The 25,303-nt window shown below is 39.6% G+C and overlaps 1 protein-coding gene across 8 annotated transcripts in view; it reads left to right on the top strand.

Annotated features, from left to right (window-relative positions):
• The window catches only part of GBF1 (golgi brefeldin A resistant guanine nucleotide exchange factor 1), a 117,708-nt gene that overhangs the window by 19,956 nt on the left and 72,449 nt on the right, over positions 1-25,303 (top strand). For 4 of the 8 annotated variants that reach the window (XM_078077190.1, XM_036086464.2, XM_036086473.2 and 1 more), the window contains exon 4: positions 20,105-20,152. The exons of the other annotated variants lie outside the window; for them this stretch is intronic. In XM_078077190.1, coding sequence (XP_077933316.1) covers positions 20,105-20,152 — 48 coding nt within the window. The remainder of the gene's footprint in view (positions 1-20,104; positions 20,153-25,303) is intronic. 8 annotated transcript variants of the gene reach the window in all.

Here is a 25,303-nt window from a genome sequence, read left to right as displayed (position 1 = left end):
TTCTGGAATTAGATAGTGGTCATGGTTGTACAACTTTGTGAATATATTTTAAAAATATTGAATTGTACACTTTAAAAGGGTAAATTTTATGGTATGTGAATTACATCTTAATTTTTAAAAACAGCAAATGTAGGCTGAAGAGTAATGGGATTCGCCAGTTCTTCCTCAGGACTCAGAGCTATGGAGGGAAGCCTCTGTAGCTGCTGCTGTGCCCTGAACCCATTACCCAGCAAAGGCAGCATAAGGCTCTCTTCAGCCTCCTGGCCCAGTTTGTCCTTTTATGTCTCTCTCATTAACTCAAGAAGCACATGGCTTTTATATTTAAATTTATTCAAGCTGTAATCTTTGACATTTGAGTTAGCTTTTAGTACAGTTTTGCATTTATAGTAATATATATTATGTATTTTCTCTATCCCCAAAGAATCCGTTTTAATCTTTTCCGGATGCAAATTTCAGGCTGTCTTGTCCCATCTCCCCTCTCTTGCTCTCTTCCCCCTCCCCCCACGGAGTGTGTTTGATCAGGTGTGGCAGGAATATCCACTGTCAAGCTGCGCCCTTTATATTAGTCAATATTATCCTTCTCCCCCCTCCCTGTCTGTCTGCCCCTATGGGCTTTCCCAGTTGATTTATAATTTTGGAATTCTCATCGGAGTCTGTAATACAGTTTGTTCATTATTTAACCAAAACCTGTTTAATGAGCAGAGAGAGGCAATGTAAATGTTAGGCATGTTGCAGTGATGTACCTTTGTGCTTCTCAAAGCGGGTGGGTAGTTAACTCTGTGCTGCCTGCCGGGCCGGGGTGTCTTGGCCTTAGGGGCAGAAGGACCACTGCTTCTCCCTTACATCTTCCCAAACCCTGCCGTGGTTTGGGATTCCAAAGACACGTTTCCTTTTATTCTTCTAGAGATCTTGTGGGGGCTCTTGCATATTGAAGTTATCTTCAATCTTAACTGCTAGACAGGTGGTAAGATCTGTGGCATGGGATAGGGGGGTGAAAGGGAAAGGAAAATATCAGGATACTTGGTACTGCTCCTGGTTTTAGGCCTGAAGAAAGTAAGCAGTTAAAAAAAAAAAAAGAAGAAGAAGAAAAGAACATAAGCAGTTTAGAAGAATCCTTCTAGCCAACATGGTGTATGGTCTTTGATCTCTTTGTTCCCCAACTGGACAAGTCCTTGCAAGCCTTAGTGCCCTCATCCAGTATAGCTTCACGGAAAGGGCTCTAGTCAGTTGTGATTTGTGGTGTTTGACTGTGGTCATTTGCCTCCAGATTTAGTCTGTCTTTGTCCTTGGTCTTTAAACTTAGATCATTACAAAGAGGTTCTTTTCCAGGAAATTTTTGGTTTAAAGCAGAGAGAGCGGAATAGTCTAAAAGTATCACAGCCAGAATCTTCTCTTATCTTAAGGGATTACCTCTTAGGGCCAGAGCTTGAGGGAGACTTTTTAGTGGTGTGTGTGTTGGGGATGGTGGGGGTTCAGTGGGGTGGGTGTGAGTTTGCCTTTGGAGAATTAACTCTAGTCATTTAAAATTCTGAGGACCTATGAGGATTGGGGATATTCAGCATAAGACTAAGATGGTCTTGAGGCCCAGTATAAGCATCTGTATTAACTGTGGAATTGTTTTATCTTCTTGGACCTTTTTTTGCTGGGGTTCACCAAGATTTGAATTCCTTCTGGGTCAGGGTTATTAAATTGCTTCTAACCAATATTTGTTGAATATCTGCTATGTGCTAGGCATTTTGATTAGGCACTTAGGAATTGGGTCTGTAATGGTATAGCCAGCTCATAGCCACTGGTTTTACAAGACTAGTGGCTCTAGCTGACCATTCCAAGGCTAACCTTTATGGCTTCTGTTCTGTGCCATATGGTTCCCTGTCAGGCATGGAATGGCTGATAGTGAATGAGGGCAGTCTATGGCCATCTTTTCATGTCTTACTAACAAACAAGCCAAAGAAATGAATAAAAATTATAGCTTATATATTTGCTTATTTGGCTTTTTCATATAAAGCAGTTCTCACCAGAAGTAGATATTCCGAAAGACATCAGTGGTTTGTGTAGAGTAACTCTGTGGGAGAGGATTTTTTTTTTTTTACTGGACAATAAGATATGGTGTACTTGAGTTTAAGAGGGAGAAGCAGGTGCCTGGAGAAAGTGGATGATGTATCAGGAGTTTATTTAAATATAGTTTATCCTGGACAAACACACCTGTAGAGTACTGTCTGTCTCAAGCTCTGTGAATTCAGAGCTAGGAGGTTTGAATCCATATAACCTCCAGAGGTTTATAGAGAACATTTAAACAGAGTCTGGAAGCCAACCTGGGAGGAACGATGACTTAACACCTGTCTAGCTTAGGTCTCATAGAAATACCCTTCTAAGTAGAAGCGAAACTGTTCAAGGATGCCTCATACCTCAAGTTTAATCTGTTTTATTTGGCACATGGGAAGGTATTAGGGAAAGAGACTTAAGTAGTCTCTGTCAGGGAAAAGATTGAGTACGGGTGCATTATTTGAATAAAAATTTTGCTAGAGTTATCATCTCCCATACTGATTGAGTGCGTACTCACTTTTTCTGTAGGGGCCTGTAGTTTGGGGAGTAGTAAGTAATACTTCATTATTAGTCAGCATGAGAAGAAAGTTGAATGAGTCATTAGCTTTGTCCCACTTGAAAAATTGAGCTTGTGAATTGTTCAAGGCCTAACTGGAGACTGAAAGAACCAAATTCTGGCAGACAAATTCATGTAATGGGTTGAGTGTTGGAAGAACAACGTTGGGCACACTTATGTAAGTATGTATTTCCTGTGCCCTTTTTGACTTTTTTGTTCTATAAATAAAAGATTGTATTAGTTTGGAGATCGTTGAGCAACACATTAGGATGTGACCTGAATTTGAATCAGACTGACTTTGGCACCTTAGAATCTTGGTAGCTTGAGTGGCTTCAGGCTTGTGGGCATTTCAGCACAGTTAGAGAAAATAAAGGTACTGTGATTATTTTTTTTCCCCAGGGAATATTCATATCAACAAGGTGACTCTAAGAGGCCTGTAATTTGATGACTTTGTCCTTCCTGGGAATGATCTGAACCCTCCTCAATTGACACTTCTAAACCAAGAAGCTCTTCCAAACATTTGTTTGTCCTAGAGATTAGAAAAATGAAGACTTTGAGGAGAAGAATCAGCTCTGCATAGTCTGGCTTCTTATGAGCCCAGCTCTCCCTTTTTCTCTCCGTAATACTTAAACACATTTAGCCATCAAAAATAGTTTGCTGACAAATTTACTACATGTATCTGAAAGTGGGTTATGATAAAAAGGGTTTTCTTAATAGCTTGGATTCAGAAGCAGAGGCAAAGGAGCCTAATTTTTTTCTAGTAGAGGTTAAGGGATGGTGTGACAGTGTGGTCTGAAGTGGGCATCAAAGTTGCTGGTATTGCTGTCATTGCCATTGTCCTCTTTGGCACAGATACCTCTTGAGGCCTGAAATTTCTCTCTGAGTATGTGCCCAGCTTGCCATGGCAGCAGTCAGATGAGTAAAAAGAGGAAAAGCCAGCTGCTGCTTTGTTTTTAACAAGGATGCAGGCAGAGTCTCTTTCTTCTTTTCCACCCACTCAGAGTAAATGCCAAGAGAGTTTCAGAAGAAGCCAGATATTTGAAATTTAACGTGCAGTTTTGATTAGAGATAGTAGAGTTATTTGTCTCAGCCTTGCCTTCTCTAACCACCTCTTTATGTTCATAGATGCTTAATTGGTCACCCTAGTTTCTAAAGTGATATTGGATATGTTAATGGAAAGGATGAGTGCATTTGTTTTTTCTCTCCTGGCACCCATTAGAAGATAGAACTGGGGATAGAGTAAAATGAAGATTTGATCATTTCAGCTCAGCTCACCTCATTAGGAAAGGTTGGTTGATGGAGAGCAGTGACTCCCTTAAGCTCTCAGTTTTGCTTCTGGAAACCAGAAGATAAGATGCTCCTTAGCAGGTTTAAGGCTTTTGTTTCTTTACTTTGGTCTTTGGAGATCCTGAAGGACTTAGATGGACAAGCACTCCTGGCTGCCTGTTGTCTGGCTTCTCACTGCATACCTCTTCTGTAACACCAGCCTTCTGTTACCACTGTTACCACTGTAGGTTGAGTTGTGAAGGGCTGCCACATGTGCACACATCACAACTGACCTTGCCTTGTTCCACGCTTATTGAGCAATTACTTGCCCATTTGTAGAACTCACATTATTGCCTTGGGTTTCTGGCCCAGTGTGAAGTGGGATCATCCAGGAAGTGGCCTGATAGACTGTACATCAGAGGGCAATAAATTGGCATATGAATTGGTGGAAAGGCAGGGCCAGATGTAGTGTGGGAGCAAGGGTTTTTCTGTAGTCAGTCATGCAGCTTGCTTCCAGGTGTCCTGGAAAGCAGCTTGGGAACTGGAGGTTGAGGGTAGTTGGGAACATTAACTAGGGAGGAAAAGGATCAAAAGGACTTCAATGTTATCTGTGATGGGCCCTGCATTGGGAAAAATCCTCTAAAAGTAGAGGGACAAAGGAAATTTCCTTGACACTGGTAGGAATTTTTCCACTGATTATTTTTCCTTTCAAATAAACTGAGTTATTAATTGGCAGAAAAAATACAAAACTTGAGAGACTCCTAACAAGGGGTTGCAGAATAAGAAAGCCTCATTCCACGTGAGATTTTTCATGAGGGCTCATTCTTCTCTTTGGACAAACAACAGGTTTAAGAAAACTGGCTCCAAATTGATAATAAAGTGAGAGCTAAGGTATTATGACTGCCCTACCATGGGCTAGAGTGGTATCTTTCAGACTGCAAGTTGCATTCCGTTAGTGGATTGTGAAATCATTTTTTTTTTTTAAGATTTTATTTATTCATTTGAGATACAGAGAGAGAGAGTGAGAGCATGAACAGGGAGAGAGGCAGAGGGAGAGGGAGAAGCAGGCTCCTCGCTGAGCCAGGAGCCCAATGTGGGTCTTGATCCCAGGACCCTGGGATCTTGACCTGAGCCGAAGGAAGACGCTTAACCATCTGAGCCACCCAGGCACCCCTCGTTTTTTTTTTTAAAGGTTTTATTTATTTATTTGACAGAGAGAGACACAGCGAAAGAGGGAACACAAGCAGAGGGAGTGGGAGAGGGAGAAGCAGGCTTCCCGCAGAGCAGGGAGCCTGATGCGGGGCTCGATCCCAGGACCCTGGGATCATGACCTGAGCCGAAGGCAGACGCTTAATGACTGAGCCACTCAGGTGCCCCGATTGTGAAATAATTTTAAAGGGTCACACAGCATTTTCTCCCCAGTTTTTTATTGTGAAGAATTCTGCACACTTATTTTCACACTTATTAATATTTAGCCCTATTTGTTTTATCCATATATATGTGTGTATTATTTTTTTATAAGCTATTTGAAAATAAGTTTCAGACATGTTGGCATCTTACCCTTGAATTCTTCAGCATGTGTCCTAAATAAGGACATTCTCCTACATAATCATAGTACCATTATCACACCTAAGAAACAATAATTTATCGATACTAGCTAATATCCAGTCCACATTAAAAATTTCTGATTTGCCCCCAAACTGCCTTTTATAGCTATAGCTGGTTTTACAAACCAAAATCCAAGCAAAATTCTCTTTCATTAGGTAGTTATATCTCCTTAGACTTTTTTTTTAAAGATTTTATTTATTTATTTGAGAGAGAATGAGATAGAGAGCATGAGGGGGGGAGGGTCAGAGGGAGAAGCAGACTCCCTGCTGAGCAGGGAGCCCGGTGTGGGACTTGATCCTGGGACTCCAGGGTCATGCCCTGAGCCGAAGGCAGTTGCTTAACCAACTGAGCCACCCAGGTGCCCTCTCCTTAGACTTTTAAAATCTAATATAGTTTTCTCCATATATTTTTCTCTTGGCATTGACTCTTTGAGGACACTAGGCTATTTATCTTTTTTTTTTTTTTAAGATTTTATTTATTTATTTGACAGAGAGAGACACAACGAGAGAGGGAACACAAGCAGGGGGAGTGGGAGAGGGAGAAGCAGGCCTCCCGCCGAGCAGGGAGCCCGATGCGGGGCTCGATCCCAGGAGCGTGGCATCATGACCTGAGCCGAAGGCAAACACTTAAGGACTGAGCCACCCAGGCGCCCCTAGGCCATTTATCTTTAGAATGTTGTACGTTCTGGTTTGTGTGTGTCCTTGTGGTATCATTTAACTTGTTCCTCTATCTCATATATTCCTATATTCTAGAAGTTAGGATTAAAGGCTTAACTTGATGCAGGTTAAACATTTTGGCAAGAGTACTTTGTAGGTGATACTGTGTATTTCATATTACCACAGGAAGTATATATTGTCAGGTTGGTCCCCACTATTGGTGGTGTTAAGTTGGATTACTTGCTTTTGGTTGTGATTGCCACATTTCCTCATTGTAAATTTATTTTTCCCTTTGCAGTTAATAGGTACTCTGTGAAATAATAATTTGGCACCTTTGACTATCCTGTTCTCTAATATCTTTTTACCTAATGATAATCTACTGATGAATTTTTGCCAGTCATTTATTTCAGTGGGGTTTACAAAATGGTGATTTTCTAATTCATTTTTTCTACATTGATTAGCTGGCATTTTCTGTTAAGAACCACTTTCTTTCATAAACTGGAGGATGAACCATAGTTTCTCCTAAAAAAGCAGGGAAAATGCTTAATTATTTTCCTTTAATTGCCTACTTTCAGAGTAAGGAGTTAGTGTTAATAATGATCACTAGTGGTGGCAAATGAGGGTTTTCCCCCTTGGGGGGGCTTGTGAATATTTATTCAGTGTTTTACAATTTATTACATTTATGATTATTTTTGGTGCTCACATCATTTTGAGTTTGGCCCCTTCCATTTAGTGTCATTGTTCCTTTGATATGACCCCTTTGAGCACTTCCCTGTTTTCTGGTACCAGCTTCAGTTATGAAGGGAGGGAAAAAAAAAGGAATAGAATAGAAAGTATCCATGCATCACACATAATAAGGATAAGTATTATTTTGGGGAACTTTTGTTTTAGTTAGAGACCTTGTATTCTGAGTTGTAATATAAACTATATTTCTCTAAGTCATGGTCAAAAAGTTTCAAAGCTCTAGTAGAGAGAGCTTGTGATTTACTTCTGTTCTAGCACTGGTTTGAATTTGTCTCTCTGCAATGTTATTTCTTGGGCAAGGAGTCAAAGAGGGTGTTGAGTTCTTGACATTCTGTGAAGTGCCTTAGCCCCCTTGACATTTGGAAACCAGTGGACTATTGTATCTGCATATTATCCTTATCAACTTTGGTTTCAATAAAGCGTATCTGTCTATTATCTTCTCTGTTTTCTATTCATTTATTTAAAGTTCTATTACATGTTATTTTCTGCCCCCCAGCTTTATTGAGATTTAATTGTCATAGTACCTTATGTAAGTTTAAGCTGTACAGTATGATGATTTGTTTTTTGTTTTGTTTTTGAAAGATTTTGTTTATTTATTTGACAGAGAGAGAGATAGCGAGAGCAGGAACACAAGCAGGGGGAGTGGGAGAGGGAGAAGCAGGCTTCCCACCGAGCGGGGAGCCCAACACGGGGCTCGATCCCAGGACCCTGGGATCATGACCTGAGCCGAAGGCAGATGCTTAACGACTGAGCCACCCAGGCGCCCCTACAATATGATGATTTGATACAAGTATACTTTGCAAATATTTTTACCACAATAAATATTTTTCCATCACCTTGCATAATTATAATTTGTGTGTGTGTGAACATTTAAGATCTACTCTCAGCAACTTTCAAGTTTATAATACAGTATTGTTAAACCATAGTCACCATGCTGTCTTATTCATCGTATAACTGGAAGTTTATACCCTTTGACCAACATCGTCCCATTTCTCCTACTATCCAGCCCCTTAGCAAGCACCATTCTGTTTCTATGAATTTAGCTTCTTTAATTAATTAATTAATTAATTAATTAATTTTTTATTTTTAAAGACTGTATTTATTTGAGAGAGAGAGAGAAGCACAAGCAGGGTGGAGGAGCAGAGGGAGAAGGAGAGGGAGAAGCAGACTCTGCACCAAGGAGGGAGCCCAATGCAGGGCTCAATCCCAGGACCCTGAGATCATGAACTGAGCCGAAGGCAGACGCTTAACAGACTGGGCCACCCAGGTACCCTAAATTTAGCTTTTTTTAGATTCCACATATAAGTGAGATACATTATTTCTTTCTCTTGAAATTGACTTATTTCAATTAGCATAAGAGCCTCAGGGTCTATCCATGTTGTTGCAAATGGCAGGATTTCCTTCCTTTTTTTTTTAATGGCTGAAGCAGTTCTTTTTATACGGTTGTTTCTCTCAGGGTGAGTCAGCTTTTGCAAAGCAGAGATTAATTTGAGACCATTTGAGTCATAACAGTCCTGGAGAATGTTAGAGTAAGTATTCTTCCCCAAGGAAATAGGATTGTGGATGTAATTGTGCCTGACTAGTCACTCTGCACCTTGATCCCTTTTATGTGATGTTAAGCTGATTGTTCAGGGAAAGGAGGATAGTATGTTATGTTACACATGGCTTGGCCATGCTTTTGAGTCCTTTTGGTGGGTTGAGGATGGAGTCGTTTGTTTTGGAAGGACTCCAAAACAGCATCTTCTCCAGGAAGTTTGCTCTTGACAGGAATTCATTTATATATTCAGTCAACAGATATTTCTTTTTTTTTTTTTTTTTAAGATTTTATTTATTTATTTGACAGAGAGAGACACAGTGAGAGGGAACACAAGCAGGGAGAGTGGGAGAGGAGAAGCAGGCTTCCCGCGGAGCAGGGAGCCCGATGCGGGGCTCGATCCCAGGACCCTGGGATCATGACCTGAGCCGAAGGCAGACACTTAACGACTGAGACACCCAGGCGCCCCATTCAACAGATATTTTTTGAGCATTTAATGTGTGCCATACACTGAACTAGGTATTAGGGACCTAGTTTTCAAGGAAACTGACACAGTTCCTGTCCTCATAAAGTTTATGGTCTAGTGGGCTGGTGATTTGAGAAGCTCTGGAATTTGAGTAGACAGTTGGGCACTGGTTTGAAGGCTGCGCATCTTCCACATGTGACCTCAGGAAATTGTCATATGCCCTGGTGTGCTGAAAGAGGTTCTAGGATGGTCAGGAAAACAGCAGTGGTGTTTGTCTGTGTTGTCTATCCTGCCCCCACCCTCTGCCCTAGCCCTGGCTGCCTGGCAGCAATAACCAAGTGCATAGCAGCTTCATTAGCTGCTTTACGGCTTTGGATATCTCAGGGCTCAATTAGTCCTTTAATAGTCACTTGTGATTAATCAATCTGTGTATCTCAGAACTGAACTGACTAAAATTGTACCATAGGATATCAATGGCTGTTTACCTTTTCTAATAAAATTCAGCTAATAAAATACTCTAATAAAATTAAGCTCTCAGGCTTGGGTTTCTGACACAGTTGTTAGCATTTTGAAGTCTAGGGGCACAAAACAAAGATGTTAATGGTTATTTAGCTAAGGTGCTAAAAGAATGAGGAAAGTCCTTTGCTATAGCTTGGATCTAATAGTCCCAGTTCAAAAATAACATGAATGTTTTTTAGTAGCAACCCATTGTCTTTAGTCCAGGAGTTCATGTGAGGAAAGAAGTATCAAAACCCATGTAACTTTGGATAAGGTTTGGCTTCAAATTAGTAGAATATCCCATCATATATTTATCTTTTGAATCCCAGAGAAAGCACCCTTATTTAGAAATAGCCCTTGGGAACCTTAGGTCCTCAGGGAGAATACCCTTTAGAAATGCCCTTTCTCCTCAGGAAAAGTTTTCCTAGGATTTTCAAGGGGGTGGAAAGAGATAACAGACAGTGAAGCAATTAAACAGTGGTTAAGCTATTTCTAAAAGAGAAAGTTGGAGTGGATGTTGGAATACAGATATATTCCACAGAAATATCAGTGACTCATCATTTGCTTGATAGCTTATTGTGTTCTGAATTTAAAGAGTAGTTTTTTCTCCTTTGCCTCTTTTTTTCTGAGATGAGCCTACTGCCAAGGTACATCATTAATACCTACCATAGCCAAATACTTTTTGTGACCAGATCCTCGTGACTCTGGCAGAGGATCCTGGTTCTGTCTGGCCCAGGAAGTTCTTAGTTTAGCTCACCTGGTCAGAAGCATTGTGGGGAAAGTAGTCCAGGGAAAATGGATTTCTGTTGCCAGACTCCAAATATGGCTCATTAATCCTCCCAAGTGAGCCCAAGATTAGCATCTTAATCAGTCTCATTTCAGAGGTTTTAAGACTCATTCCGTTCTCTAGGTTCTCTGTAAGGAAGGAAATGAGCATTTGGTAGAACTCGTTGGTACTCAGAAAATGGAAGACTTTGCCAGGGTCCTAAGTAGGCTACAGGCTCAAGAATCGATAAAACTGGGTTGTGTGCATGAAGTAACAGAAGGCAGAGAATGGGAAGTCTTTCTGTTGGTAATAGTCTTTCTCTAAAGGCTCCAACGGGAAGGAAAAGTTGGCTTGTTCCCCTGCCAGAGGTTGTTTTAGTGTTATCTTTTACCTAACTAATGTCAGGACATTTGATCAGGTCAACTGATGAATTTTTTTGAATTTTTATTTTGAAATAATGTCAAACTTACAGACACATTGCAAGGATAATACACCCTTTTGCTCCCATATACCCTTTTGCTACTTGTTTTCATTATTCTCTTTCTCTATATACACACACACACACGTAATTTTTTTCTAAACCATTTGAGAATAGGTTATATATACATTATCACCTTTTATTCCTTGATACTTCAGTGTGTACTTCCTAAGAAGAAGGATATTTTCTTCCATAATCTTTGGTACAGTTATCAAATTCAAGAAATTTAACATTGATACAATACTTTACTATTGATTTTAATTTTGTCAGTTTTCCCAATAATAAACTTTAAAAATTTTCCCCTTCAGTCAAGGATCACAAATCCAGGTAGTTGTCATGTTTTTTTAGTCTCCTTTCATCTGGGACAGTTCTTCAGCCCTTCTTTGTTCTTCATGGCATCAACATTTTTATTTTTTTATAATTATAGGCCATTTTTTTTCTTTCATTCTCTTCTTTTTTCTCTCTCTCTTCTTTTTTCTCTCTCTCTTTCTTTTTTTGGGGGGGGAACGTTCCTCCTTTTGGGTTTGTCTGATGTTTTCTCATGATTAAACTCAGGTTATGGGGGTGCCTGGCTGGCTCAGTTAGTAGAGCATGTGACTCTTGATCTCAGGGTTGTGAGTTCAATGAATTAATTAATTCATTAATTCAGGATATGCGTGGGCATGAATCTACATGTCACTACTGATAGTAGTACCCTGAGGATTTCATATGTAGAGGTATCCTTCCAATGGTGATATTACTTTTGATCACCTAGTCAAAGTGTTATTTTGTTTTTCCACTGGATAGATACTGTTTTCCCCTTGGAACTCATAAGCAATCTGTGGGGAGATGACTTTAAGACAGGATTTTGCTCCTTATTAAACTTTCCCCCCATGATTTATCATACATTGATGATTCTTGCCTGAACAATTTTCAGGTTGCAGTGATGGTAAATATTGAGTGGTTGTTTAAAATATCTGTTCTCTGAGTGATAGACGTTAAGGAGGGCATGTGATGTAAGGAGCACTGGGTATTATATGACTGATGAATCAGTGATCTCTACCTCTGAAACCAATAATACATTATATGTTAATTGAATTTAAATAATAATAAATAAAAAAAATAAAATACCTGTTCTTAAAGGACTTCTTAGGGGTGGACATGAACTGTCTTTGTAGCTTACTTATGTTTAGAGTTTCTTTTCTTTTCTTTTTTTTTTTTTTTAAAGATTTTATTTTATAGTAATCTACACACAGTGTGGGACTTCAACTCACAACCCTGAAACCAAGAGTTGCATGCTTCACCAACTGAGCCAGCCAGGTGCCCCAAGAATTACTTTTCTTTTTAAGGAACACAATTGTATACCCTAAAGGTCTGTATCTCTTTATGGCTTTAGTGATGCTTTTTTTAAAAAAAAATAGTAACTAAAAAGAGTTTTCAAAATTGGAAAAAGTTTTATCTTGATGAGGCTTGACTGGGGGCTTGGCGTTTTTTTTAGAATATGGCAACATCACCTAGTGGCATTTGTTCACCACTCAACCAGGAGCATGAATGCTTCTCCTCCAAAACAGACTGGGAACAGTCATGTGAAGCTGGTTCCCTCCTTCTTCAGCTTTTTAAAATCTGTAAAGTTTGGAAATGCCCATTGTCCAGTTCTTTAAGAGAGAAAAACATTTCCCCATCTTTATTTAGTATCACCCTTTTCTCTCCTTCCCTCTTTTTTCTCTGCATTTTTCCTTTTGCCTCTATTTTCCTTTCCTTTGAAGAATCTGATTAATATGCATGACTGAGCTGCCTTAAGAAAGGAAAAGGCAGAGAGAGAGAGAGAGGTACTACTCTTGAGTCTCAGGTTCTTCGCTGTTACTACTGTGGAGAGTAGGCTAATGATATGATATTATAATGAAAGCCTTATTAGCTATCAGTTATGTTTTGTTGAGGTAACCTTGCCCAGGGTAAAAAAAAAAAAAAAAAAAAAAAGATAAGGAAAAAAAAGAACTAGAGAGGCGGAAATTAAGGAGGAATGAGCAGAAAGGAGCGAAAGAAAAGGACTTGGGACTGGGGATACAGGAGTGGAAGGGAAGGACCAAGAATACAGAGCTGCTAAAATAGGAAAATGGAAGTCAGCTCTAGCATTTACCTTTACCCAGTCCAGTGTTTGGGCTTTCCTCTTTCAGTAGAATATGTTACAAGGTAAGATGAGGTGGGGTGAAGAGTTTACCCTGTAATAAGGTGACTTGAGAGCCTGATCCTAGTAGGTTGGGGTGGAAGAGGCTATTAAGTGATGCTTTTTGGGCAGTTAGCATTAACAGAATTATTTTTAACCTCCCATTTCAACCCCTTCATTGTTCAGGCTCCTCCATTGGCTACTATGAGAGCAGTCAAAATTAGCAACTATACAAAATGAAGTACCTCTTGTCTCCCCAGTCACTTCCAAAATAAACAGGGAGTAATACTGTCCGTATTTTGTCTCACTTTACTCTGAAGGCTACCGATAGAGGAAGCATGGATTAGTGTGTAGTGATTTCTAGGCTCTGCCCTCTGGACAGATTCCCCTCAGAGTGCTGTGGCTGAGTGACAGGACCATGTGGCAGGAGTGCAGCTGGAAGTATATCATCGGCAGATTTGGGTTGGGTAAATATAGCAGGAGCAGGATGTCAGTGTGGGAGATGGATTGTTCTGGGAAAGGAAGTGTTGTCTTTCGTCTGCGAAACAATTTCCTGCACTTCTGGGACTCTTGCTTTCTTCTTCTTCTTTTTTTTTTTTTCCAGGGCAGAACAGGAGTTGGCAGGAGTTGGGTACACTTGCTGAATTCTATCTCTTTGTGTCTGTCTGTTCCTACATTTGAAGTTGGGAGTAGAAATCAGATCTATTTCAGCCAGTTAGGAAATGGACCCAATAAATAGCTATATCCATGCCTTACAGTTCACATTTTTTGCAATCTTAAGGCACATACCTGTGTAGAGCCTCTTTTTAAAAAATAATTGTTCTTTTAGTAAAACTGATAGGTCGAGAGACAGAAATAATTATACAAAGAGAATCAACCCTATTGAAAGTCAGACATGAGGCACCAGCTGGCAGGAAACAGCTGGGATGTTTCTGGGGGCTAGACTCTTCCACACCAGAACTTAACTCTTCAAGCCATCTCTATTATATGAGCTATTAAGATGGCTGCCTACCTGCCAACAATCTACATAAAAGACTAAGTCTACTAAATTATGCAGTATTTTACAGTTGACTAGAACTTTAGAATTTTTATAAAGTTCTTTTGCATATTTTCTTTACTTTTTAAAATAGACTTTAAAAAAATTTTTTTTTTTAAGATTTTATTTGTTTATTTGTCAGAGAGAGAGAAAGAGAAAGAGCACAAGCAGGGGGAACGGCAGGCAGAGCAGGCAGAGGGAGAAGCAGGTTCCCCAGACGCCGGACTCAATCCCAGGACCACGCATGACCTGTGCCCAAAGCAGACGCTTAACCAACTGAGCCACCCAGGCGTCCCTAAAATAGCCTTTTTAGAATAGATTTAGATTTATAGAAAAGTTGTAAAGAAGTTCCCATACGCTCCACACCAAGTTTCCCCTATTACTAACATCTTACATTATTATGGTACATTTGTCACAATTAATGAACCTGTACTGATACACTATATTAACTAACGTCCATACTTTATTCAGATTTCCTTAGTTCTTACCTAATGCTTTTTTTCTGTTGCAGGATCTCATCCAGGATACATTACGTTTAGTTGTCATGTTTCCTTAGGCTCTTGGCTGTGACAGTTTGCCTATGTTTTTATTTTGTAACAACTCACAAATAGACTGGGCCTTTATTAGCATTCCCCTTTCACAGATAAAACTCAGGTTCCAAAAAGAGTAAGTAACATGTTCAAGGCTACACAGTTAGTAAAAGTTTCTATTAAAATATGACTATGATTTAGAAAAAAAATCAATGAGGTAACTTTATTTGCTTTTTATGTGAATGAAGGCAGAACAGTAGTTAACCTTCAAATGGGCCATTTGCAAAAGAGGAACAAGAGACAGAGGTGAACATAGCACTTGTTTCTGGGCTTTTCCGTCTTACTTGCATACAAATTAACATTATAATTTTCATCACAATGCCATGGGGAAACACCCTTTCTCTTTGTGATTCTGCTCTATGAAAGGAGCAGATCCCGGAGAATCCTGGCCTGCTGTCCTGTTGATCTTGTTCTCCATCAGCTGACTTCAGGCAGCTCACTGGTCTCTGTTGTTAAGACACCCAAGTTTAATAGAAAGGCCCACTGAAAGCCTGGCATACACACTAACACAACCAGCCTGTTTCAGGCATATGTCAAGGTAACTACTGGGGAATAAAGCACATGAGCTTTTTAGTTCCAGTATCTAATTGGGCAGACTGATGTTCTGGCTTGGGGTTAGGAGATTCACAGAAATGCAATGCTGAGAGGTAGTAGAAAGACTAAAAATCCAACAAGACATGGCAATTACTGGCTCTGAATGCTCTACCCAGAAGGATGAGTGAGGGGAGAGGGGAGAGGAGGTAAAGTGTGGTATGATACTGATAATCCTAGCTACTATTAAAAGATCATCTCAGGGTGATGGAAACTATTAGGGGTACAAACCATTAGATCTTAAGGGATGGCATAGCACCTCTTGCTTAGAAAAGTAGTCGTAAGGATTGTACCTGGATTGTAAAGAACAACTTTTAAAGTGTTCCGACTTTAGCTGACAGGGTAAGAGGTAATTGATACCATTAACAACCACTTTTATTGGAGCAGTTTTTTTTAAGATTTTATTTATTTATTTATTTATTTGAGAGATTCTTTGCACCATAGCCTGAGGTGACTGCTTGTCTCTGCAGAAGCTATAGAGGAGAGACCAACAGGCTTTAACTGAAACTTGTTTATGGTTTCTCAGAAGGGAAGCTCATATCCTGTTAAAGCACTTTAGAAAAATAAAGAATTAGAGATACGAGTCTTTACTTTTGTTTTAAAGAGCTTTTTAAAAAAAATTGAGGTAAAATTTATATAACATAAAATTAACCATTTTAAAGGGAATAATTCAGTGGCATTTAGTACATTCATAATGTCATGTGACCACCACCTCTGTCTAGGTCCGAAACATTTTAATTACCCTAAAAGGAAACTATGTACTCATTAAGCAGTTGCTTCCCCTTCTCCCTTCCCTCCAACCTCTGGCAACCACCAGTCTGCATTCTGTTTCTATGAATCTACCTATTCTGGATATTTAACATAAATAGAATCATATAATATGTGACCTTCATGTCTGGCTTCTTCCACTTAGCAGAGAGAGAGAGAGAGAGAGAGAGAGAGAGTGTGTGTGTGTGTGTGTGTGTGTGTGTTTAAGATTCTATTTATTTGCCAGAGAGAGCGACAGAGCACAAACAGGGAGAGCAGCAGCAGAGGGAGAAGCAGGCTTCCTGCCGAGCAGGGAGTCCCAAGTGGGACTCAAACCCAGTACCCTGGGATCATGACCTGAGCCGAAGGCAGACGCTTAACCGACTGAGCCCAGGCGTCCCTAGCATAGTGTTTTTGAGGTTCATCCGTGTTGTAGCATGTATCAGTACTTTATTCCTTTTTATCGCTGACTAATATTCCAGTGTATGTGTCTACCACAGTTTGTTTATCCATTCATCCACTGATGGGCATTTGGATTATTTCCGCCTTTTGCTATGGTGAATTGTGCTGCTAGGAATATGTGTGTACATGTATTTGAGTACCGTACCTGTTTTCAGTTATTTTGAATTTTATAACTGGAAGTGGAATTACTGGGTCATATGGTAACTCTGTGTTTAACTTTCTGATGAACTCCCCAACTGTCTTCCACGGTGGCTGAACCATTTTACAGTTCCCAGCAGCAATGTGTGAGGATTCCAGTTTCTCCTTACCAACACTTGTGATTTTCTGGTTTTTTGATTATAGCTTCAGAATCTTTTGAGACTGGATAGGACTTTGATGATAAAACTCTTTCCAATCTTTATGGATCTCCTGGCATGCTTCTCTTGAGGAAGCTGGATGGCTCTTCTGGGCTAAAAAAGGTATTGAGGTTCTACATTTTGTGTTGAAGAATGACTTGCTTCTGGGTGCCTGGGTGGCTCAGTTGGTTAAGCGACTGCCTTGGGCTCGGTCATGATCCCAGAGTTCCGGGATCAAGTCCACATTGGGCTCCCTGCTCAGCGGGGAGTCTGCTTCTCCCTCTGAGCCTCCCCCGTCTCATGCTCTCTCTTTCTCAAATTAAAAAAAAAAAAAAAAATCTTAAAAAAAAAAAGAATGACTTCTAAAATTTGTTGCAAACCTAGTGATCACAGCTGATACGGGTTGCCTAGACAGGGTTGAAATCTGACTTGCCAAAAAAAGTGTTGGTTACATTTTGGGTCTTGAGAGTAGATGGTGGTATTTTTGGTTTCATCTGCCATCAGCATCCGGGACCAGGCAGTGGGCGGGTCTTGCTGACTCTACAGGAGGCTCAGTTTGCTCACAGATTGCCAGCTTATTTTCCTGCTTACTGAATAACCATCTGGAGAGGGGGTTAGCTCTAATTCCTGATTGGTGACTGGTTCTTTTTAAGGTGCTATATAAGCTGATTTCAGTTGTTAGTCCATTACTGTTTATATGAGATTACATACAGATGTTAAAACTCTAATGTTCCAGGATCGAGTCCCGCATCGGGCTCCCTGCTCGGCAGGGAGTCTGCTGCTCCCTCTGACCCTCCCCCCTCTCATGTGCTCTCTCTCGTTCTTTCTCTCTCAAATAAATAAAATCTTTAAAAACAAACAAACAAACAAACAAACAAACAAAAAACTCTAATGTTCCCATTTCTTTGCTGTCTGACCTGATGGTTTCTTATTTTGATGTCTTGCATCAAATTACTAAGTTCCTACATGCCTTTCTCTTACCTTCTCTTTTTAGGTCATCAGTATCTAATTCATGTGTTTATATATTTGTGATTTGCCTAATAGTCACTATGGTTAATGTTTTAGTATGTCTTATCTAAATTTATTTTTCTTTTTTAAAAATTACTTTCTTCTTGTGGAAGGAGAAAATTGATGTTGGAATCTAGGGTGCTTGCACTTCTAGCTCTCTCAGTTTTTTCTATAAATCTGTCTTTCCTTTTTTTGTTGATACTGTTTTCTCTAGTTTATGTGTTGGGTGGTAGATTTTTCTAACTTTTAGAAAAAAACATTTTTTTGCTACCATAATGTGTTTGCTGGGTTTTTTCCTTGTAATATTTTAAATCAGAATACATTGCAGTGTTTATTGCTTTCATTGGTTGGTTTTTTTTTTTTTTCAAACGAGTTTGGACCAGTTTTCAAAGTAAACAGAAAATTGTAGTCTCTATTGCACCTGCCCCCAACACACACTGGTGTTAGGTTTGTAAATGCATCCTAACCATTTGATCAAAGTCAGGCTTTGAATAAGGCTTTATAGTCAGGTGTGGTTGAATGACAGGTATGTCTGGATTTGGTCTTGAGAGATTTGGGGATGTAAAAGTATGAGGGTTTTTTTTCTTCCCTTTCTTTCAGTAATACACTGTGGTCTATAATAGGTTGAGTTGTAACATTCATTAAACCACTCCTCACATTCCCTGTTTTCAAAGCTTATCAGGATGACTTTGATTTAGTTATTTGGAACCAAAAAGGCAGTTTGTGGAGCTGGTCTGGAGCTGTGGAGCAGTAATATATCAGAGATCAGACTTAGGTCCCAGTGGGATTATTCCTCGGGATTTATTTGCCTGGAAGTACACACAGGAGTCAAATGGTATGTATGGAAAGCTTTGCTGGAATGCAAATTGGACACATTTTGTTGGGACCTGTAGGGGATTTTCACTGCTTCATAATTTTTCAAAGGTTTGTTATATATCAGACAGTCACTGCCTCTTCTTTAAATCTTTAAATCCCCCCTCTTTTTCCTGTTGTAAAGGTCAGATTTTTTTGACAACTGTGTGCAGGAACAAGATTTGCTAAATCCCTTCATTTTTATTCATACAAATATCGGCATTCAGTGAGCATCAGTTATCCCAGCATTTAGAGGTAAGGAAAACTCAAGGAGAATCTTGTGAATCTCAGCTTAGTGCCAGGCATATATCTCTGGGGATAAGTTTGCTGCCTCAACCTTAACCCTTGACTGCTCTGATACGGGACAACACCCTTATAGTGGCTTGCATGTGAAACCTACCCTTCACTAACCCATGTCTATGGCTATAGGATAGATAATATAATTAGTGGGAGGGAATTGTGTTGGACTCTTCTCTTTGACTATTACAATCCTTAACTTAGTGTTAGGAGAGAGAGATCATTCATTCCCTCCAGTGGAACCTCTTCTTTAGCCTTATTTAGCTTTTAGTGGTATCTTGGGCAGCATACCACTTTTAATTTGAAGGTGATTCTTTTCTTCACAGAGTAGATGAAATCATGATATTACCATATAGCATTGTTCCCCATCAAACTTACTTAGTTTGATGTTATGTTGTCATATTATCTATTGCTATATAACAAATTACCCTAAAATTTAGAAGCTTAAAATTTTTTTATTATTTCACACAGTTTCTGAGAGTCAGGAATTTGGGAGCTGCTTAGCTAGTGGTTCTGGCTTAGAGTCTGTCAAGATGGTTAGCCAGGGCTGCAGTCATATGAAAGCTTGGCTGGGCTGGAGAATCATATCCAAGCTTCATGTGACTGTTGTTATGAGTTCTCAGTTCCTCAAAATGTGGGCTTCTCCATAAAGCTGCCATGGAGCTACTATGTTGTTACCTGGCAGGTGGCTTTCTCCCAGTGAATGATCCAAGAAAGAGATTGAAGAGAGAGCAGAAGCCACACTATCTTTTCTGATAGTCTTAGAAGTAACGTAGTATCACTTCTGCCATACTATATTGGTCACCCAGACCAACCCTGATACAGTCTGAGAGAAGATTGCACAAAGTTGTGTTATCTTGGAGGCTGGCTACACAGGAAGTTAATTGGAAAATTTCAGATGTTTACTTGGACTTAAAGACTGACTGATTTTTTTTTTTCCTGAAAAATTGTGTTCTCTCTGCTCAGCCCTCTCTGTCTTTTCTCAACCTCTTTTGAAGAGTTTTGAAATTACCCAGTGTGTATATGGCAAATATATGTGCAAATATTGCTTCAACATGTGAATCTCTTTCTCTTCCATTGTCATCTTAGCCATAAACAATAATAATTTTTTAAAAGATTTTATTTATTTATTTTGACAGAGAGAGACACAGCGAGAGAGGGAACACAAGCGGGGGAGTGGGAGAGGGAGAAGCAGGCTTCCTGCCGAGCAGGGAGCCCGATGCGGGGCTCGATCCCAGGACCTGGGGACCATGACCTGAGCCGAAGGCAGACGCTTAACGACTGAGCCACCCAGGCGCCCCCGTAAACAATAATAAAAACCCTCTCTTCTTCGAAAGCAAGCCAGTAAGCATGATCCCTCCCTCTCCCACTGCTTCCTCCTTCTCTCTCCTCCCTCTTCTTTTTCTTTCGAGGGTACATCTCTGGCAGCTGGTCCAAGGAGACCTCTTCTCATGAGAACCTCTCAGTTGGATTCAGGTAATCCTTTGTGCTTCCTCAATCCTTTTTACTACTGATCCTCTAAAATTTGGTGCAAATAGACTAGAGTGACCAGAGTTTATGGAGCCACTATGAATCTTCCAGACTGAGATATGTAATGATGTGAGCTCTTGGATTCTATTCAGGAGTTCCAAAATGGAGGTAAAGGCCTTGTGCTTGGAGATACTTAAATTACTTCACTGTTACTTGACGGAATCAACTGGTCCTTTGTATACCAGTCAGAAAAAAGCCTGAAGAGTTATTTGCTATTCTTTACCTTTCTGGGACAAGCAGGTGTATAATCATAGTGAGGAGGAATGCATAGGTTGAACTTGAAGCTAACCAGGGACACTCTCCTGCCTGTTTGGTGACCATGTGAGCCATGCTGTTGTTACGTTGACATCTTTCCCCCACCTTGGTATATACCAAATTCTGTACCTGATAACAGAAATCTCTGTTGTGAAATTGAACTTGTTCAGCTCTTGGGCGGGTTTGGGCTGGGGTGGAGGGCTGTTAAAATGGAGAATAATTTACTTTCTCAAAAATTCTAGATCATCGGGATGCCTGGGTAGCTCAGTTGGTTAAGCGACTGCCTTCGGCTCAGGTCATGATCCCAGGGTCCTGGGATCGAGTCCCGCATCGGGCTCCCTGCTCAGCCGGAAGCCTGCTTCTCCCTCTCCCACTCCCCCTACTTGTGTTCCCTCTCTCGCTGTGTCTCTCTCTCTCTCTCTGTCAATTAAATAAATAAATAAATAAAAAATCTTTAAAAAAAAAAAAAAATTCTAGATCATCTTTGGCTTCCTAGGGAACAGGCTGAAGCTGTGAATGAACTGTGGCCTCAGATTCCTGTTGCCATTGACTTGGCTTAGTAGAAAATTAATACCTGGGAAAATCCATTGGATGTGGCTTGTGTGTGTGTGTGTGTGTGTGTGTGTGTGTGTGTGTTTGTGTATGGTTTTTGCTTTTTGTTTTTGTTTTTTGTTTTTGTCTAGGCTATACAGAACCAGAGAAGATCCAAAATTATGTTTAACTCTATAGGAGAGTATAAACAAAAGTGGCAAAGCAGGCAAACAAAAAACCTTTTTACCATAAAATCACTATTTATCTAACTCTCTGACATCCTCTAGTCCTTGTCATCATAGACACATAATTTAAGTAGCTTAATCAATGTGCCATATTATTTTTGTTCTTTTTATTCATTTAGCACAATTTAATCCAGAATTTTTCCTTGCAGTCACCTATATATTTATTATCTCTAATGATACTCTAAAAATACGTTGAATCAGAATGCCATAGGTTAATTATTCTTTTCAAGTCTTTAATTTGTTACATATAATGAAACTTTAATCATCTTTGTGGCAGTAATATAAAGATGATACCTTTATAATTTGTTTTACATTTCTTTAATTACTAGCATTTTCTGAGGTGTTTTACTATTTGGATTTTTTCCTGTATCTCTTCTTAACTCTTGGCCACTTATTTGACAGAAATTGGATGATATCCTTTCAGATTTGTATCAGCTCCTTTCATATCTGGATAATGCTTTTTTATCTTTTCATATTTATTGCCAGGTCTTTTCCCCCCTATTACTGTGGGCTATTTAAAGCCTAGGTAGGTAGTGGTATTTTCAGGTCCTTACAGGAAAGTATTTGGGCATCGACTAGTATATTTGCATCTGAAGTTTAGAAATGAGAGGTGCTGTGAGAACCTTTGGCTCAGAGTATACATGGGAGCCTCCCTGTGTGGAGAGCTGGCCATCCAAGGTGTAAGGAGGGGAGATGAGGACAAGGTTGACACCAGACCTATAAATAACCCAAGATTTAGCTTTGTACTTTAAAATAGAAATTAGGTCACTTTTATTGTCTTCCCCGTTTTTTACTGGTTGGCCATGAAGAAGAGGTGTTAGGATTTTGGGAGAAAACGTTACTGTTTTCAGCTCTCAGAGAAGTGAAGAGTGCTGATACTGGTCAGCCCTGCCTCTTGTTTTGTCCATTCTCATAGAGTGAGATGACTAAGTGAAAAGTTTAGGTTTGGGGATTTGTTTAACTAGACATGATATCCAGCTTCCTAAGTAAGAAACTGGAATTCTAAATGGTGAAAGAGCCTGTATCCCTTTGCTGTGGCACCATGCCTAGGACAGATTTACGTGGTCACCCAGCATGTGTCATTCTTTTCACCATTGAACGAGGTCCTTTTTTTTTTTTTTTTACCTCTATTATAAACTGTTGTGCCCAATCATTCTCATTCGTTTCTCTGCAGAGAGTCAGAGGCCCAGACTCTTAGAACTTTGTCTATGGTGCTAGTATCTAGTGTTCTCTCTGGGCTCTCAGTTTTCTTCTCTAAAATGAGAAAAGTAGACCAAATGATCTCTAATGTCCCTAAAGTCCTAAGATTCTTTGGGCCCATTGCCCTCTCACATAAGTTTAGAAATCCTTTCAAAAGGATTCTGTTCTATATGAATGTCATTATACTGTACTTGTAATGAAAATTTTGATGTTAGAATATTACAGAATGTAATTAAAAGAAGAAAATATACACAGTCTTTATTCCTGTGTGTTTTGAGGTAATCCAGCTTTACAATTTCCCTTTGTCTTTCTGTTGTTCAGTTAGGTCACTTTTCAGATGAACTGTGTTTTAAGCTTGCTATATAATTGTGTAATAGCCGTTGAGTTTCAAGTGAATGATTTTGAGATCTTTGAATCTCTCTCTCTTTTTTTTAAAGATTTTATTTATTCATTTCAGAGAGAGAGCTAGAGAGAGCACAAGCAGGGGGAGAGGGAGAGGCAGACTGAGCTGAGCTGGGAGCCCAACATGGGGCTTGATCCCAGGACCCGGAGATCATGACCTGAGCTGAAGGCAGACGCTTAACCATCTGAGCCACCCAGGCGCCCCGAGATCTTTGAATCTCTTAAAATTTTCAGTAATTCTTGAAAATGGATTATTATTGCATGAATGTCAAGTGAACGTGTTCTGTTTTGACTTAAAATTTTTTACTCATTAAAACACTTTATATGTTAATATGTATGAAGATATATAGGTATATGTCAATTAAGCCTCACAGCAGTCCTGTGAGGTAGGCATGAAGATGTGGAATAGCACTCCCTAATACCTACTCTTTCCATCATATGCTACTCCCTTGGCAACTCCTTTCACTTCTTCTAGCAGATTCTTTTGGAATTCACTACTATAGTTGTATACTTAAATTACAAGCTTATATTGCTACTTCGTGGTTTTTCAGTTTTGTTTTTCATTTTAAAGATTTTTTATTTATTTGAGAGAGAGAGCGCACATGCGTGCACATGCATAAGTGGGGGGTGGGTCCCTGGGTGGCTCATTCGGTTAAGTGTCTGCCTTCCACTCGGGTCATGATCCTGGGGTCCTGTGATCGAACCCCGCGTCAGGCTCCCTGCTCTGTGGGGAGTCTGCTTCTCCCTCTTCCTTTGCTGCTCCGCCTGCTGTGCTTGCTCTTGCTCTCTCTCTCTCTCTCTCTGTCAAATAAATAAATAAATATAATCTTAAAAAAAAAAAGTGGTGGGGAGGGGCAGAGGGAGAGGGAGAAGCAGACTCCCTGCTGAGTAGGGAGCCCAATATGGGGCTCCATCCCAGAACCTTGGGATCATGATCCAAGCCAAAGGCAGCCGCTTAACTGACTGAGCCACCCAGGCACCCTGGTTTTTCAGTTTTAAGCATGAAGTTCCACTCATTTGTATTTCTCTCTCTGTTAATGTTTACAAGAGTCAGGGTATCCTAGAACTGGAAGAGACGTCAGATCCTCCAGAGACCCAAACTTAAAAAACTTCAAGGGCCTAGCAGAAAACTATTTATTTGAGATAGCAAGAGCAAGAATGCATGAGCGGGGGAGGGGGGGGAGGAACAGAGGGAGAGGGAGAACCCGACTCCCCACTGAGTGGGGAGCCAGATGCGGGACTCGATCCCAGGACCCTGGGATCATGACCTGAGCTGAAGGTAGATGCTTAACCAACTGAGCCACCCAGGCGCCCCTCAGTTCTGTTTTTTTAACTGCATGTATCAAATAGTTGCAATATATGGATCTTATTTGGATCCTGATTCATACAAACGTAACATAACATGAAAGAAAAGTTTATGATAATTATAGAAATTGAATAGTTCCAAATTGAGCCCTAACTAAAGCAGTAATTGATATAATGTAATATTCTTTTATATATTTTTTGGCAGTTATTATTCTTTTAGATGTGATGACAGTGATATGCTTATGTTCTCGATGAATGAAATGATGTGATGTGCAGGATTTCCTTCAAAATAATATGGGAGTAGGAGGGGATAATGAAAAAACAAGATTAGCCCTGAGTTGTTAATTATTGAGGCTCGGTTTATGGTACAAGGGAGTGCATTACTTTTGTGTAATTTTGAAAATTTTCATAATAAAGTTTAAAGAAATTATATTATTATTAAGAACCTAGTCTCCTTAGGACAGGAGTATAGAATGAGGAGAAAAGGAATCCAAAATAGGCTAGAACAAAGGCAGTTCTATTAGCTGTACTGTTTAAAGGTTGTCACCAGACCCTTAATATATTCAGCTAAATAACTATTTGTTGTTATAAATGTTCATTTGTCTAGAATATTCTGTTATTTATTTGTACACTCAGTTAAATATTTATTTGTATTCTTAAGTAGTTGGTAATAACATGTAATTCCAAAATGTGGTTTCAGTTATTCTCAATAAATTCATTTATTGCTATAAAAAAGTAAAACTTACAGCATATACCAAAAAATCCCCACATCTTTGGATCCAGCCTAAATTTTTACCTGGCCTTCAGTTTGTGATTTCTGAGTCTGCTCCAGCCTTCTCATTTTTTTACAGAAGAAGAAACTAAAGCACACAGTAGTTATGATTTGACTAAGATCACAGGTTACTAGAGGGAAAACTAGAACTCAGGCCTCCTCACTCCATACATTGTTTCTTATGAGAAAATTGCCCAGTTGACTTAAGAAAGAAGGGTTATGGTTATGCCTGGCAGTTTTCTTGTTTGCTGACCTTAGGTATTTGTTTTTAGAACATTGGGTAGAGATTTAGCTTCTCTCTTTTTGTAGGGTGATAGGGCTGAGATTCAGTCTATTTTTTTTTTTTTTTTTTTAAGATTTTATGTATTTATTTGATAGAGACACAGC

This window comes from Halichoerus grypus, chromosome 7 (assembly GCF_964656455.1).
Source record: "Halichoerus grypus chromosome 7, mHalGry1.hap1.1, whole genome shotgun sequence".
In the NCBI taxonomy this organism is placed as follows: domain Eukaryota; kingdom Metazoa; phylum Chordata; class Mammalia; order Carnivora; family Phocidae; genus Halichoerus; species Halichoerus grypus.
Note: the sequence above shows the minus strand (reverse complement) of the source record. Positions and strands in the feature narration are given on the sequence as shown.